This window comes from Alligator mississippiensis, chromosome 4, assembly GCF_030867095.1.
Source record: "Alligator mississippiensis isolate rAllMis1 chromosome 4, rAllMis1, whole genome shotgun sequence".
NCBI lineage: Eukaryota > Metazoa > Chordata > Crocodylia > Alligatoridae > Alligator > Alligator mississippiensis.
The window spans coordinates 48989735-49007655 of NC_081827.1; the positions used below are offsets into that span (position 1 = coordinate 48989735).

At 44.8% G+C, this 17921-nt stretch overlaps 1 protein-coding gene across 9 annotated transcripts in view; it reads right to left on the reverse strand.

Moving 5' to 3' along the window:
* ST7 (suppression of tumorigenicity 7) overlaps positions 1 to 17921 on the reverse strand; it is a 216341-nt gene that overhangs the window by 72347 nt on the left and 126073 nt on the right. For 6 of the 9 annotated variants that reach the window (XM_059725946.1, XM_019492154.2, XM_019492151.2 and 3 more), the window contains 4 exons: positions 17694 to 17748; positions 16764 to 16906; positions 13391 to 13466; positions 11109 to 11263 (listed from right to left, as the gene is read on the reverse strand). In XM_059725946.1, coding sequence (XP_059581929.1) covers positions 11109 to 11263; positions 13391 to 13466; positions 16764 to 16906; positions 17694 to 17748 — 429 coding nt within the window. The remainder of the gene's footprint in view (positions 1 to 11108; positions 11264 to 13390; positions 13467 to 16763; positions 16907 to 17693; positions 17749 to 17921) is intronic. The other 3 variants (XM_019492163.2, XM_014601074.3, XM_006272852.4) reach the window with 1 other exon arrangement.

The following is a 17921-nucleotide window of genomic DNA, read 5'->3' on the forward strand; positions in this document are numbered from 1 at the left end:
GGGAAAGAAAAAATAATTACAACTAAAACAGGCATTGGTCAGGGATGACCTCCTAGGTCAAGGTATACCTATATACTACTATGGGTATTTTCCAAACTTCTGGGCTTGGCTTGTTGCTGCATGGGGCTGGGAAGGAACTTCTTTCCCCTGCCCTCCCACCACCTGCTACTACATGTGTCAGGATTTTTTTTTAAGCCTTCCTCAGAGACATTGGGTGTTGGCTGCAGCCAAGGCTAGAGATCGTGCCAGGGATATGCCTGTGCTCCTGCTAGGACTTCAATCCAGAGGTTCTTGCCCCTCTATTAAGACCAACTGGCATATTTGGGATCAGGAAGGAATTTTACCCTGTGATCAAATTGGTAAAGAATGTAGAGAGTTTTGCCTTCCTTTGTAGCAGGGATGCAGCTTTCTTCCTGGGATCTTGACTGTATTTTTAACAATATTTGCAGCAACAGGACATTGACTGCCATGGTCCCCCTGCTTTATGCGTAGCTGATTAGGATGTTATGTCTTCTGTTGTGCCAGAGTTGACTGTGTTAGACAAAGGATTTATATGGGATGGTTTGGACAGGGACAATACTGCCTCAGGCAGAGGGTTAGACTAGATGACCTATTAAGGTCCCTTCCAGCCCTACTTCTCTATGATTCTGATTCGGATAAAGGTCCATTTGGCACTACCAGCCCACAGTGCCCCCTCAGCATTCTTGCTGATCACCAAGGGCATTATGAGACATTTAATAAATAAATAGCCTGGGCCAAATTCTACAGTAGGTCACATGGGTCTAGATGTGACCCAAATGTGATATATCTTTAGTAAAATCAATGAAACCACTGCAGATATACATTGGCATGAATGACGGCATGTTTGGCTCCACGCTTGTCTAATAATCTGTGTTTGTGAAATACAGTCAGAATTCAAGGTGCAGAAAATTTCTAAAAGCAAGATCATTTGAGTATGTTATATGCAGTCATAAGAGTAAAGACTACTCAAGAAATACATAAAATAAAATGTGCAGTTATTAAAGTTAGCAGCCAACTGCTTTTCTTGTCTAATTCTCAAAATATACCTTTCAGTACTTTGTAAGGGAAAGAGGCTGATACACAGCAGCCACTGACTTTTGCATTTGGCTTTGCCTGGATTATTAGGAAATTGAGTAAAGTGAACCCTAGGTGTAAAAGTCCCTTTTCCCTGATAATAACAGTGGAAATTCATCTTCAGCCTCTGTTTTATGCAACTGTTGTCTTATTTCTTGTGATGATGATCTCCTTCAGGCCCCAAAAGCAGCTAGTTATGAATGTCAATGTAACAGGATGCAGATATAGTAATCCAAGAGAAAGGAAAATGACAAGGTACCAAAAAAGGCATCAAAGAAAGTAAACAGCCACAGCAATAGCTCTCTTGGAAGAGAATTCTTATTCTCTTTGTAAGACTTGAGGATCATTCTCTCACTATTGTTATAGTACAGATTTTTAACTTGCTTTTCAACCTACAGGAAATGTGCATATAGTTAATAATCTGAGAAATATAACACACCTGCTACAGATTATTTTTTTTGTATAATATGTAGTCTGCAAAGATTTTAGTGTACGGTTCTAACATTTCTGACTCACTTGTAATAAGAACAAGATGTCTGCTGAAAACATTCCAAGTGCCTACAAATTATTTTAAAGCAAGATTATATTTTTCAACTAGATTAAACAACAGGTTGAAAGGTTTGATTTTAGAAGAGAAAATAAATAAAGTAGAATAAGGGTTTCATTCAGCTGTATTTTATATTATGTAATTTCTTATCTCTGTATAGATTTCTATATATTTAATAAAAGTCTTATTAGTTACATCTGTTTTCAGTCCCTTTATATAGTGTAACTAACAGGTATACTTTTCAAACTGGGACTCATAATTAAGCTGATTGAAGGAAAGGTCAAATATATTTAGCTATTATAAAATCAAGATAGCCCTTTAGGCCAGGATTTTCAAAAGTGACTAGAGATTTTGGATCCTTAACCTGAGACGCCTTAAAGGGTGTGTTACTTTCTAAAAAGCAGCCCTCTTCAAAATGTCTTGGAATTAGAGACCCAAAAATGTAGGCATCCAAAATCATTCTTGAAAATCATTGCATATTGTAAAAAATACCTTGGGTGTGAGAGAATGTATGTGCACATTCACATATGCAGGCATTTGCTAGTGTTCAAGAAAGGACATCATGAACCCCTCTTGTAAATGAGTACAGGTTTCCCTTGATTTATGTGGGCTCCGTATATGCAATTTCACTCCTATGCGATGACCCTTTTTATACCCCAAATTCGTTATATGCGAGGTAAATTCACTCTTATACAATCGGCTCCGGGGCTCCACTTGTACCCACTCGCTCCAGCTCCTGGGCTGTGCCATGCCGTGGTACTCCTGAGGCCACTGCAGCAGGGACTGGGGTGAGTGGGGACAAGTAGAGGCCCAGAGCACAGCAAAGTAAGTCTGTAGGGGAAGGGGCGGGGGGAGGGGCACAGCACGTTGGCTGCTCCCAGGCCTGCAGCAGGCAGCAAAGCATAGGAAACTGTGAATGGGTGTGGGGTGCAGGACGGGAGGTGGGGCCAGCTCTTGCTGCTATGCGTACCCTGGGAGGGCTGCAGGCTGGGGTGCTGTGCCAGGCTCTTCCCAGGAGGGCACATGCCCCTGGAACTGCATGTGGGAGGAGAGCAGGCTGCTGCTGCAGGCTGCTCTTCCTGGCACTTGGCAGCGGCACTGCAAGGGCAGGTTTGGGGGGGGAGGGGGGCGCTACGGTGAATTTTGGGGTGGCAGCAGCCCCTCACCCATTGTCGTGGCCCACCACGAGCATCAGGAAGAACCCAGTTCCGCTGCCAGCCCCAGCCTGCAGCGACAGCCTGCTCTCCTCCTGCGCGCTGATCTGGGGGCACACGCCCCCCAAGAAGAGCCCAGCACAGCCCCCCAGCTTCCAGCCCTCCCAGGGTGCACATAACCCCTGCCCTGCACCCACTCATGGTTTCCTCTGCTTTGCTCCCTGCTGCAGCCCTGGGAGTGGCCGACGGGCTGAGCTGCTCCCCTCTCCTCATCCCATCCCTAGACCCAGCCTTACTACCTCCCTCTCTCATAACCGTGGGAATGTATCACTATTTCTTACATTGTAAACTGGGTTCCCTTTCTGCAAATTCAATTTATGTGCAGTTTTACAGGAACGCATGTACCACGTAAATCAAGGGAAACCTGTAACATTCTTATATCTTTCCATGCCAAAAGATTAATAAAAGCCCTAAAAAACTGAGTAATGCATATTTTGTATTCTAGTTCTGGGTATGTTTGGTAAACCACATCCAACTAGAGAGCCTGGTGGCAACATGGTGGGGCTACTGGCAGGGTAGCTCCTATAAAATATCACAATGCTGCAAACTCCAGAGTAAGGTGAATATAGCATGCCTCAAAACCCTAGCTCCCACTGCTTTGGGGGTACTCCTTGGTTGGAGAAAGGCTAAGAGACATCACCCTGACAGATGCGTGCCATTGTTCATTTGGCCAGGGGTCGACAAACACAGCCCATGGACGAAATCTGTCCCTCCAAGGGATTTCATTTAGCTCATGGCAGATCCCTCAGCACCACCTGGCCCAGGCACAGTGGGCATCTCGGGCCATGGCACGTGCAGCCAGTCCTGCCACATCCAGGTACACAGCAGGGTGAAGGAGATGTAGCATCCAGACTCTCTGCCTGGCTGCCACTGCCAGTTGGATCCACAACCACTGCTGGGGGTGCTGGACAGAGAGGCCAGGTAAGGTCTCCATGGAGACAGGCCTCAGACCCCAGTGGGCAAGGGTGCTCTCGTCCAGGCAGATGAGATGGGGCCATGGGCAAGCAGGGAGCAGTGTCTATCGCAGAACTGTGGGGGGAGGAGATCACGGCTCTGCCCCAGGCCCTGGCCCCGCACTGTCACACCATCCCATGATCCCAGCCCCAGCCTCAGCCCTGCCCACCCATCTCATTCCTGGATACCACTCACTCCCTGTTTACCCATGGCCCTATTCCATCCACCCGGCTGAGCACGCCCTGCCCACTGGGGTCCCAGGCCAATCTCCATGGAGACCCTGCCTGTTCTCCCACTCTGTCTAGTGCCCCTGGAGGTGGGTTCAGGGCAGACAGCTCAGGGGTGGATAGAACAAATTGCTTCCTCCCCGCCTCCGAACTGGTCTAGCACCAATTCCCACCAGCCACGTCAGCACCTGCCCCAACATGCCAGCTGGGTCAGCACCACCTCCCCCGCCTGGCCCACTACAGTTCACTAAAACTCACTGAGTGGCCCTCCAGCCCAAATAATTGCCCAACCCTGAGTTAGGCAGTCAGCAGCAGTTCTGTTGCTTTCTGGCAGAAGCTACAACCATTGAAGCACTGAACATTTGGACTGAATCTGGCCTCTGGATTCTGTACAACAGTCTAAAGGGGGGATGATAGGTTTTGGGTAGCCTCCACTCCATCATACCCTTGCCTAGGTGTATGCATTGAAGGTCTCAGTATGATGGTTGCAGGACTCCATACAAGTGGATTCATCAGGCACACTGACTCTTATGTATATACTGTGATCCAGAGGATTGACAGTTGCCCTAAAATTAACCCCCAAGCAAAGGTCCCACATGTTTTACAGCCATCACAGATTTTAAGAAATGGTGCAAGGCCTTCAGTGTTTCACTTATTGATGTATTAAGCTTTATAATATTTCTGTGAGGTAAGGAACGCTTATCCATAGTTTAAAGATTGGGAAAAATGAGATATGTTGACCTTTTCTTGTGACCGAAAAAGCTAAATTTGGTTGTATGTCCTTTCCTAGTTTTTGTATAAAAAAAAAATAAAAAAAATCTACAACGTGTAACTGTAGCAAGCCCATTGATATCACATATTAGCAAGTTTGACCTCAGAAGATTAGAAAGTTTCCCAAAAATTCTTTGGCTCATCTGGCAATATTAGGTAGATAGGTAGCCAGTCACTGCCAGCATTTGAATTACTACATTCCAGTTTGGTTAGATAGCTATTATTGCCCCAGCTGCGTTAAACAGCTTGACCAGGTGAGCATCCTGGTCGCTCATGGGGAGCTGAGTGTCCTAATGTTTATATGGCTTTTTAAAAAAATGAGGGTGAGCTGTTCCACATGTTTACTGTATCAAAAAGGAAGCTAATATAGTAGGGATGCACTGATAAAGGTTTTTTGGGCCAATACTAGTGGCTGATTATTGACCAGCCACATCAGCTGATACTGATCTAATTGCCAATATGCAGCCTGGCAGCTTGGAGAGCAGTGTCCAGCTGGTAAGTCTGTTGGGGGGAAGGGAAATTGGGGGGGGGGGGGGGCAGATCGATGGAGTGGGCCTGGAGCAGGGGCAGGTGATGCCCAGCTAGGGCAGGGCAAGGCATGGGACAGAGCCGGAAGCTCCCCCTACCAGCACTGCCACCTCCAGCCCCACACCACCCAGCCTGAGTGCAGTCGCTAGAAAGTGGCTGAATCAGCCTTGACCACAAGTGCACAGCAGGCAGCCTGCCCTTGCCCTGTGTACAGATCTGGGGGGGGCACATGCCCACCATGCCTCCCCTGGGAGTGCACAAAGTGGTAGGAGCCACATTTGCCTCCCTGCTTCCCCCCACAGATGAGCTGCCAGATCCACCCTGCACCCTGCCTCACCCAGGCTAGGCAGTGCCTACCCCCACCCCTGCCAAGCCCCAATCCCTCCCTCACTGCAGGGACCTCGATCTGCCCCCCGCACAGACTTACCAGCCAGACACTGCTCTCCAAGCTGCCAGGCTGCACTCATGGCCACGTACAAGCTGTGGCTGCGCACATGCATGCAGCAACATTAATGCATTTATTGGCAACATTAATCAGCCACATCAGCTAAAACACCTGATTGCTAATAATGTAAATTTTCCTTTTATTGGTGCTAATATGATATGAACCGATGTATCAGTGCACCTTTGTAATATAGAATCTTAACTTTTAACACTTCCCCTTGTAACGGTTCTTATGATCTTTTCTGTACAAAGCTCTCAGGCCTCCGTCATTTGAATAAAGTTATGTTAAAAATGTATTTAAACTTCAATAAGGCAGAAATAGTTCATCTGCCAGAAATAGAATGTTTCTTAGTTGTTTCATATTCCTAGAAATGCATAAAACACTGACATAGTCCTTTCCTTCACAAACATTTTGGCAGCCTGATAAAATAATAAATGAACCCGAAGATTCTAAGACTGAGTGAATGCCACTAGCAGTGTAGCAGTACCAGCAGAAACTAAAAGCCCTGGGAGCCTAGAACCCCCAGAACAATTTAAGTGGAAGGGTGGCTGGGCTGTGCTCTCCTTCCAGACCCATCACTCAGATCCAAGCTGTGCACAGTCATCCTCAAGAAGCATGACAAACCCAGCATATGGTCAGCATAATTCTGACCTTCCTACCTTGGGGGCAGCACATGGGAAAAGGAACTAGGACTTTCCTCACTTGTGGTGGAGAAGCACGGGTGGACAAAGAGAAATGAGAGAGGAGACTGACTGTTCCTGCCCACTGAGCAACTGCCAGACCCCTGAACACAGTCTATTTGGGGCTGTAAAAGTCAAGCACTCAAAAATTAAGAAATATGAGACACGGTTGCCTGGACAACATTAATTGAGCTCCCTTGTGTACATACCTTAGGTCTCAATCTTTAAGTACCTGACTATTTTTTGTAGAACTTCAGTGTACAGGATGGATACACCAGGGAGCTGAGCAAAGGTTTCATAGGCAATGATAAATCTTCTTAAGTCTGAAAATGCTTGGAGAGCTTGGGTACTGTAAATTCCCATTTTCTCAAAAAATTAACAAAGCATTGAATAAGTATCATCCTAAATATTATTTTAGATAATAGCAATAATATTAAGGATATTATTTTTTTATATTATATCTAGTAAGGATATTATTTTATATCAGAAGCTTTAAGCAACTTCCTATTTCATGTGTTTGGAACCAAAGTTGGGAGAGCTCTACAGAAAATTCCACTGTGAGCCAAGTTGAAATTCAATCTTCCAATTATGTGAGTTTGGGTCCTAAGGAACCAAAACATGCCCTAATATGTTAGTATTTGTATTCATATTCTTTTTCAGTTTTTTTGCTTTGCTTGGGACAGACATTCATAGGACAGAAACAGCCTATGCATGTGGCATTGTAGGATAGAACATTTATTGTTGGTGGCAGCAATTTATTTTATGCATTGCTAGGTATATGAAGCAACTAAGAAATATTCTATTTCTGACAGATCAACTTACAGCCTTACTGAAGTTAAATACATTTTTAACATAACTTTATTTTACAAAGTGTAGATAAATGCTCCATGTTACTCCAATTGTTTTTTTCATTTTATTTTGTTTTTGTACTACCACATCAGGACATTTTTCAGAGTACGAAGGCATTTCAGAAACTAACAGCAATTTCTAAATAAAAATATTTTGTGTGCGATGACATATTCTGGGGCCATATCACTTCTCTACAGTCTTAAATGATGAGTGGAGGGACCCTACCTATGACTGGGCGGCGGGCATTCGGGGATACACCCTATATAGAAGAGACAGGACAGAGAGGAAAGGTGGGGGGGGGTTGCGCTCTATGTCAAAGAGCGCCTCACATCATCAAGGATTAGCTTCAGGTTAGAGGAGGGTTGGGCAAAGACACTATGGGTCAAACTACAAGGGGGGCATGGCGAAAGGGACCTTACGGTGTCTACTACAGACCACTCAACTAGGGGGAAAAGCTGGACCAGGACTTCTCCAGTCAGCTTATGGAGGCAGTTAGGTCAAGGGATGTTATTGTCATGGGTGACCTAAACTACCCAGACATTTGCTAGGAGGAGCAGACAGCCAGGTCTGACCGCTCGCGTAGGTTCCTGGCTGTATTACAGGACCTTCACCTTATCCAGGAAGTGCACAGCCCCAGTAGGGGTAATGCCTTGCTGGGCCTGGTCCTGGCCATGGGGGATGACCTGGTGAGGGGACTGCAGGTCCATGACGACCTGGGCAATAGCAATCATCACCTGCTGGATTTCACTATCCAATGCCGGGTCAAGGGCTTACACCAAAGCTGAAGCCCTTGACTTCAGAAGGGCCAACTTCAATGAGCTTAGGAGACTAGTGGGGGAGGTACTGAGGGCCCAGAAGGTAGAGGAGATGGGAGCCCACGAGGGATGGTCGTACCTTAAGGGGGCGATCCTCCAGGCCCAAAGGATAACAGTCCCTGAGAGAAGCAAGGTGGGTAAGAGTGTTCAGAAACCCCCTTGGCTCAGCAAGGGCATTCAGCAATGCCTGAGGACTAAAAGCAGGGCATACAACCAGTGGAAGGGAGGAGTTCTCCTCCTCAGCCCATGAGCGTAGGGGGGCTATTAGGAAGGCCAAGGCAGAGATGGAACTCAGGCTAGCGTCCAGGATTAAGGGCAATAAAAAGTCCTTTTTCAAGTACATTGGGAGCAAGAAGAGGGCACCAGGCAATGTAGGGCCCCTGCAAGATGCAAACGGTAATCTTGTGGCTAAGCCAGACAAGAGAGCTGATATTTTTAACAGTTTATTTGCCTCTGTTTTCTTGAACAGGGACCGGGATATCCCACCTACCAGAGTTAGGGACAATCTCAGGGATAGCTCTGTCAGGTGTTCAGTCAGTAGAGATGTAGTTAGGGATCTTCTGGAACAGCTAGACATTTTTAAATCTGCAGGTCCAGATGCCCTCCACCCAAGGGTGTTGAGGGATCTGGCAGGGGTTATCACGGAGCCCTTGGCCTGGCTGTATGAGCATTCGTGGTCATCTGGCCAGGTGCCGGGGGATTGGAAACTGGCTAATATGGTCCCAATTTTCAAGAAAGGGAGGAAGGAGGACCCAAGTAATTATAGCCCTGTAAGCTTCACCTCAGTACTCAGGAAGATCTTGGAGAGAATCATCAAGAAGCACATCTGTGTGGAGCCTTCAGGGGAGATCATGCTCAGGGGCAATCAGCATGGGTTCATCAAAGGCAGGTCCTGCCTGACCAACCTGATTGCTTTTATGACCAAGTAACTAAATCCTTGGATGATGGTGTCACCGTGGACGTAGTCTTTCTACATTTTAAGGAGGCCTTTGACACTGTCTCTCACCCCATCCTCATCAATAAATTAAGCGACTGTGGCATTGATGCCTACACAGTTGGATGAGTAAAAAATTGGCTGATGGGGCACACCCAGAGAGTAGTGGTGGACAGGTTGTACTCAACCTGGCGAGATGTGAGCAGTGGGGTACCCAAGGGCTTGGTCCTTGGGCCCACACTGTTTAACATCTTCATCAGCGACTTGGATGAGGGGGTGGAAAGCACGCTGTCCAAGTTTGCTGATGACACTAGGATGTGGGGCAAGGTGGACACACTTGAAGGGAGAGAGAGGCTGCAACTAGATTTAGACAGACTACAAAAGTGGGCAGATGAGAATAGGATGGGGTTCAATGTAGATAAATGCAGGGTGCTGCACCTTGGGAGAAGGAAACCACAGCATACATACAGGCTGGGGAGTTTCCCTCTTGAAAGCACAGAGGCAGAAAGGGATCTTAGAGTCATTATTGACTCCAAGATGAACATGAGCCGCCAATGCCAGACCACAGCCAGTAAGGCCAGCCATACCTTGTCATGCATCCAAAGATGCATCTCAAGCTGGTCCAGAGAGGTGATACTCCCCCTCTATGAGACTTTGGTCAGGCCACAGTTGGAGTACTGCATCCAGTTCTGGGCGCTGCACTTCAAAAGGGATGTGGCCAGCCTGGAGAGGGTTCAGAGGAGGACTACCTGCTTGGTGAGAGAGCAGCAGGACAGGCCCTATGAGGAGAGACTGAGGGACCAGAACCTGTTCAGCCTCAGGAAGAGGAGTCTGAAGGGGGACCTGGTGGCTGCCTACAAGCTCATCAAGGGAGATCAACAGCAAATAGGTAGGGCCCTTTTCTCCCCAGCAGCACCTGGGGTGACGAAGAACAACGGTAATAAGCCAATGGAGAATAGGTTTAGGTTAGAGATCAGAAGGCAATATTTTACAGTTAGGGTGGCTAAAATCTGGAACCAACTTTCCAGGGAAGTGGTCCTTGCACCTACCTTGGGCAAATTCAAGAGGAGGTTGGATGATCACCTGTCTGGGGTCTTGTGAACCCAGCATTCATTCCTGCCTGTGGCAGGGGGTCAGGCTAGATGATCTGTTCAGGTCCCTCCTGACCCTAGCTACTATGAAACTATGACTTTGTTCAACAATACTACCAACACTGTTCCACACTGCTGCGTAGGTTTCCCACTTTGCTGCGGATACACAGTGTGGACAGCCATTTTGCCATTAATTTCTGAAACAGCCTTGTATTTATTCTAACAGTATCAATATGACCCTGGTGAACAGGTCTACATAGCTTTAAAATCCAAAGTTTATTTTACAGGTGGCATGAAGCAAATCTTACAGCTGATGCACAGGATAAGAAATAGATACCGCTCACAAACATTTATTCCTTCTAGACAAAGTTTCTTGCCCGCACCCCAGCTTTATTACTCACGTAGTAACCAGCAACAATATCAGTCTAACCCTTCAAAATTGCTAGCTATTTTGGATGCCCAAGTTGAGACACCTTAAAGGGGACTGCTTTTCCCAAAGAAGGTTGTCCTGTACTTCCTGAACGTCAGGAAATATGTAAAGTGTTTTACACAAGACACTAAATTCACTAAACGCTTTTGAAAATTTAGGCCGTAGTGATCATACTAGCATTGCAAGTGTTGCTGACTTCCTACTGTGACTCTGAGAAGGGACAACTAATGATGACTTACCATACTTTACTCCTATCACTGCCGAGGTAGAGATAACAGCAGGCAAAAAAATAGACATAAAACATAAATAGTCAGAACCTGCGGGATCAAATTCCATCTACCATGAAAGACGGTGGGTCTGATTCTCTGTTGCCTTGCACCTAGTATAGTCATTTATACCTGTACAAAGTGAGGGATTTTGTTTACTTTCATTTTGTAGAGGAGTAAATAACTACACAATGTGTAAGGAAATGGAAAAAAGTCTAGTTTAAAGAGGAGGCTTCCAGGTGGACTGAAGAAATGCTCTTACTATGTTGAGCTTCATACTGAGCTCCATGGTGCTGTAATTGCTGACTACGTCTGTAACAGCCTTCTCCTGCTTTCAAAGCCTGCTTAAACAGCTTCTCTGCTTCCACAATAGTTGTTGCTTCTTCTTCAGCCAAGAGAATGTAAGCAGTGGCACACCTGTCAATGAGATCACCAACAAAAAACAAAAAAACCATGAGAAAATGAATTCACTTTGTCATTATCAAACACAAAGCAATCCAGACACACAAGGGCATATCAGATGAATAAGAGATTGTGTCTTGTTCTTGATAAAGCTGCATAAAGTAAATACATTAGTTAGGGGTGCACTGATAGAGATTTTTTTGGGCCAATATCGATGACCGATTTTTAATGCGCCATGTCAATCCAATTGCCGATATGCAGCCAGGCAGCGTCTGGTTGATAAGCCTATTGTGGGGGAAGAGGCAAGGTGGGAGGAAGGAGCATAGGGGGCAGATTGAGGCTCCTGCAGCGAGGGAGGGAGCGGGGATGGCAACAGGGCAGGGGCAGGTGCTGCACAGCTGGGGTGGGGCAGGGTGTGGGACGAAGCCATGGCTCATCCAGGGTATGAGGCAGCTCCCACCATTGCACACACCCCAGGAAAGCATGAAGGGTGTGTGCCCCCCAGATCTGTGTGCAGGGCAAGGGTGGGCTGCCACTGTGGGCTGGTGTCAGGGGTGGTCCCAGCCTTTTCCCGGAGGGGGGACTGAGCCAGGCTGCACGCGGGGTGGGTGGAGGCAGCACTGCTACAGGGGGACTATGGAAAATGTTGTGGTGGCTGCGGCCCACCCTGCAGCCACCCTCCCAGTGCCTCTGCCATCTGCCCCAAGCACAGCCCCAGGCCAACCCCCACACTGAGAAGAGCCAGGCACTGTCCCCAGCCCAAGTCTGTAGCAGCAGCCCACCCTCACCCCATGCACAGATCTGGGGGGTACATGACCCCCATGCCCTCCTGGGGTGCATGCAGTGGCAGAAGCTGCCTCCCCTCCCCTCCCCATATCCCCCAGATGAGCTGCCCATGGCTCTGTCCCATGCTCCACCATGTCCCAGCTATGAAGTGCCTGCCCCAGCCCCAGCACCAGCCCCACTCCTGCCCTCACTGCAGCAGCCTTAGTCTGCCCCCTGCTCCTTGCACCACAACAGACTTACCAGCCAGTTGCTATTCTCCATGCTGCCGGGCTGTGCTTCTGGCCGCCTGTGTGCTGAACTGTGGCTGCGCATGTGCATGCGGCATTTATTGGTGACATTATCAGCCACATCAATCAAAAAAAGCTGATTGCTGATAATGTCAATTTTCTTTTTTATTGGTCCCATATTGTATTGGCACAGATGTATTGGTACACCTCTAACATTAGTTGTCAGAGTCCACCTCCTTATTTATCAAGAGTAGAGTTATACTACTAGAGTTGTTTCACTGAAGCTAGGGAAGCCATTCATGAAAGAAGGTACCATACTAGATGGTCTCAACTCTGGCCTCACAATAACAAGTAAATAGACATGAGAACTTCCAGTGTTGTTACTGTTAGCATTTTCTTTCAGATAACCTTGACATTAAATTAAATGTTACTATATTGAAGGAAAACAAAAAGAGCAATTCCCACAAGAAAAAGAAATACAGGATATAGCCATAGACTCCCAAGCACTTAAAAGTATTTTACATTCATTCAATAGTCAGTTAGAAAAAAAATGAGAAAGAACCATAGCTAAGAGAAAGTAGAGGAAATACCATTAACAGTAGACTGAAAAGTGAAATCCATAGCTCAGTGTGTCAGTCAGACACAAGCCACAACGCATAGGTTGAAGACAGTCATTGCTTAGGAATCCAACAGGGTATCACTGTGTGTACCTCCCTATTCCCTACTCCCCTTTGCCCTCAAACAGACTGCACTAGCCTGGAAACTCATTTAACCAGGCTAAAGTAGGAACTAATTTACGGACCACTGAATCAATGGGAAGATTAACAGTGAAACAGCCTTCAGAGCAAAGGCCAAAGGGCCTATACTGCACCTAAAAAATAAAGGAGAATATGACTAGGTTTTGGGAAAACCATCAGGGAGTTTTCAACCTACAGTAGTATCGATATATATTGATAAGTGTCTACTACAACTACAGTATACAGTTCTGTCTTTCCTGCCAGCATCAGGTCTTTCTTTGACAGTTCTATTATTATGAATAAATATTTCTGTGGCAAAAATTACTGTCCTAAACTATTATCCAATTGACTGTTAAATATCAGGAAATAATTCCAATGTTGGTGTCACTCACTCATTCAATTCCAAGGCTTCATGTGCTGCAGAAATTCTGGCTTGGGGGTTTCTTTCTCTCCACGCTTTCTGCATAACTATGTAATAAAACAAAGCAAACAGAGGCATATCGTTACAGAATGAACAAGGAGAATTAACTGCACAACAATAACTAGATAAATTGCTTTCAGTTGGACTCACTGTGGAACATTTCACAAACCAGGAAATTTAGACAGTCACTCAGAAGACACATAATCAATTTATTATGTTGCTCTCCTCAATCCCCATGTTTATTCTTTCATTTAATTAAACCTTTTTTCACCAATTAATCTAGCCAAGAGTTGTTCATGAACTGAGCTACACAGCTGTAACAATGGGAGGGAGAAAACACAAGGACTCTTTTTTCCTTGCAAGGTAGGACCCTAATGCTTAGAAAAATACTAGGGGAGAGGGATCAATTACCTGTACTAACTCCCTTGCCACTGCTTCAAGCGAGTATTATCCGAGATGTTACATGGATGCAATATATTATTAAATGCATTAACCAAGAAATATTTAATACAACTAATATCTTATACCAAAGCTTATTATAAATTTTCAGCTTCTGTGTTTCCCTAAAGTTTGATTTTCAGTGAACCAAAGAAGTGTTCACTTTTTTTACTTCAGTTACATGGTTATAGGTTCATATAAAGTGAAAGCCATATGGGATCCTGAGCATGTACAATTGCATCGCATGCACGGAAAAAATTGGGAAAGCCAAGGCACAATCTGAGATGCAATTGGCAAGGGACATAGAAGGCAATAAAAAAGGATTCTACAAATATTTCAGAAGAGAAAGAGCTAAGAAACCATATGTCCCTTACAGAATGTAGAAGGCAATTATGGGTGATGCAGAGAAGAATGAAGTATTTAAAGCCTTTTTTACTTCAGTCTTCACAAACAGGGGAAGCTACCAGATGATAAGTGCATTTGGCAGCAAAGACAGGGAAAGAGACAAACAGCCTAGAGTAGCAGAAGAACAGGTAAGGGATTATTTAGAGGAGCTAAATGCTTTCAAATCAGTGGGGATACTGAAGAAACTGAATGAGGTAATTTCAGAACTACTAGCTATCTTCTTTGAGAACACATGGAGGTTGGGTGAGATCCTATATTGGTAAAGGGCAGATACAGCACCCATATTTAAGAAAGGGAAGAAGGAAAATCCTGAGAATTACAGAGCAGTCAATCTGATCTCCATACCTGGAAAGATCATGGTTCTCAAGGAATTTATTTCAAAGTACCTGGAGAAAACAAGGTGATCAGGAACATCCAGCATGAATTCACACAAAGAAAGCCATGCCTGACCAACTTGATTTCCTTCTACAATAAGGTAATAGGTTCTGTGGATGTGGGGAGAGCAGTGGATATGATCTATCTTGACATTAGCAGGCTTCTAACCATGTCTCTTATGACATTATCCCTAATAAGTTAAGGAAATACAGACAAGATGAAAGCACTGTCATGTGGATACATAAATGATTGGATCATTGTGCTCAATGAGTAGTCATCAATGGCTCAAAGCCTAGTTCAGGGGAGGGTGGTTCCTCAGCATAGGAGGTTTGTCCTATGTCCACTATTTTTTAACATCTCCATCAGAGATCTGGACAACAGGACTGAGTATACACTTAGCAACTATCTGCAGATAACACCAAGTAAGCAGAGTTGCAAACATTCTGGAGCAAACGGCTAGGATCCAGAATGACCTGGACAGTTTAGAGAAATGGTCTAAGATCAATCATGAAATTCAACAAGAACAAAAATAAAGTCCTGCACATGGGATGGAATAACTGGTTGCACAGATACAGTCTGGGCAATGACTGGCTAGGGTGCAGTATTGTAGAGGAGGACCTGGGGGTTACAGTAGATCATAAACTGCATATGAGCCAAGAGTGTGCTCTTGTTGCAAAAAAAACCCAATAGCATCCTGGCTTGTATTAACAGGAGTGTCACTTGCAAATCAGAGGAGATGATTCTTCTACTCTATTAAGCATTAGTGAGGCCTTACCAGGAGCACTGTGTCCAGTTTTGGGTCCCATATTTCAAGAAGGATATGGACAGAACAAAAATCATTAGGGATATGGACAGCAACAAAAATCATTAGGGAACTGGAAAGTATGATTTATGAGGAAAGGCTGAAAGAACTGGGTTATTTAATTAGGAGAAGAGAAGACTGAGGGTTGATTTGAAAGGCACTATAAAGAGGATGGTGATGGGCTTTTCTCTGTGGTCACAGGAGACAAGGCTAGGAGCAATGGTCTCAAACTGCAGCTGGGGAAATTTAGGTTGGAGATTAGGAGGAACTTTCTGACTATGAAGACAGTCAAGCAATGGAAAAAATGCTTGACTAGACAGGCTGTGGTATCTCCATCTCTGTCAATTTTCAAGAGCAGGTTGGACAGGCACTTGGCTAAGGTGGTTTAGTCAGGGATGATCCTGCCTTGAGCAGGGAGCTGGACTAGATGCAAGGATCCTTCCAGCCCTACTTTCTGATGATTCTATGAACTTGCCACACTGTATCAGTTAATAAATGAACTTGTATTACTGCCGTGTGTGTCAGAACCCACTGCTTGAAGTAGGGATGCTTGAGCTCCTTTTGAGTGGTTTTAGTGAAAAATACAAAATACAGCAATTTTTTTCTCAAGCCATACATTCCTCATAACTAAATAGTTCCTTGTGAAAATTGCAAACCCTGATAATCTAACTCACCTAGTCCCCTATTTTACCCATAGGGTGAACCACTGAGGTGCGATCATATATTTGACTTTGTTGATTAATCTCAGGCTCCTGGGAGATATTAAAACAATGATGTGGTTAGGATCAGAGAAAGTTTATGCTCCATCCTAAGCTCATACCACTGCAGAACTTCTCCCAGCTGAAACTGGAGAGGAGGCAGCTGTGTCCCTGACCCAAGGCTGCCAGCAGCCCAGAGGTGGTTCCAGACCTGGGACAGCCCTGTGTCCAGTTCAAGACCCAGGCCCAGGGCTGACAATCAGCTGATTATTGGCCCTCAGCCCCATAGAAGTAGGGTAATCAGCTGTTTGTTTCCCCAGCCCTGGACAGCCTTGGGGCAAGTTGCAGACCCAGGGCTAACAATTACCTGACTATTGGCCTCAGTCCTGGGTCTATGGCACCATACAAATGAGCTACAAAAATGTTCAGCATATTTTGTGGTCTATCTTTATGGCTGGTTTGCCACTTTATGCTGCCATGAATTTGCTGTATGTGTAGAACAATGACTATTTATGGCACAATTAATACCTTAATCATACCATAACAGTAATGTGTGCCAGAGGCCTCAGAGAGCTGATCATATGGGACAAATGTCATTGTTAACCCAAGTCTAAAACTTCCATTACCCTCCTGGCAGGAGTTCATTTGCTTACTGGCATCTGCAGGTCGTAAGTGATCCGTGTCACATGTAAAGAACGTTTGATGATCCTGTGCTGAAAGATTCATATCATAGTAAGTCAAAGGTTCTCTTCCTGTCACCCATGTATACCTGCAAAGTACCAACAAATTAGATGAAATGATACATTTACAGAAAAAGGAGAATGCTAGAAGTTAGACATGGAATTGACCTACTAGCTCATCTAAACCCACTCGCAATTAATGTATAATTGCTCCCGACATTACATTACCGTTACTATAATATCAAATACAAAATACTAGGAGATTATACATAGGTTAATTGGTATTGTGAAAAGAACCAATCGGAAAAGTACATACTCGTATCAGAAAAACCCTACATGACTAGGTACTCAGCTACAATCAATTTGAACTTGCTGTTAAGAAATATCGGATATGTTAAAAACTTGTAGCTGCTCTAACAATGTAAATGAACTCATGAAAATGGATTTAAATTCCTTCCCATTCATAAACATTTAGAAAATAGATAATGCAGGTTGAAAACTTGGGGCATAACTACATTCCATTCAGGCTAAAAACAAATCCTGGTATTATCCAGGGTCTGACTGTCCCAGGCATGACTTGCATCAAAACAGGTGCAGCACACCTGTTTACACATGTAGCTTGAATGGCAATTAACTCTATTTAGTCCTGATTTGGCAGGGAGGTTATTTTGGTACTTTACAGGTGCTTAAAGTGGGCCAATGAACTTGTAAGTTCGTAAGATACAAGAATAAAAAGCTTTGTGGTGGGCAGGGGAGGAGAATCTAATGTCTGCCTTTAACTTCAAAAGTTATTTTCTATGGTATCCACAACTCTTACTGAACAAATGAAGTAGCAGTTCCTAATCTAATACTATATCTGCATGGCAAAACACCTACCGGTTATACTCAGCTCCTCTGAAAAGGTTTAATGGATTTCGCCAGACTTTGCATTCTGTCACAATGATAAGCAAAAACACATATTAATAAATTGTAGCAAAATTACAACTGAATATTTAACTTTAGCAGACACATCAATTATTCTATAACAAGTCAGCTTTTATTTCCCATGAATCCAAACATAAAAATCAAAAGGTCAATTTTTGATTTTTCAATCAATAGGTCAAT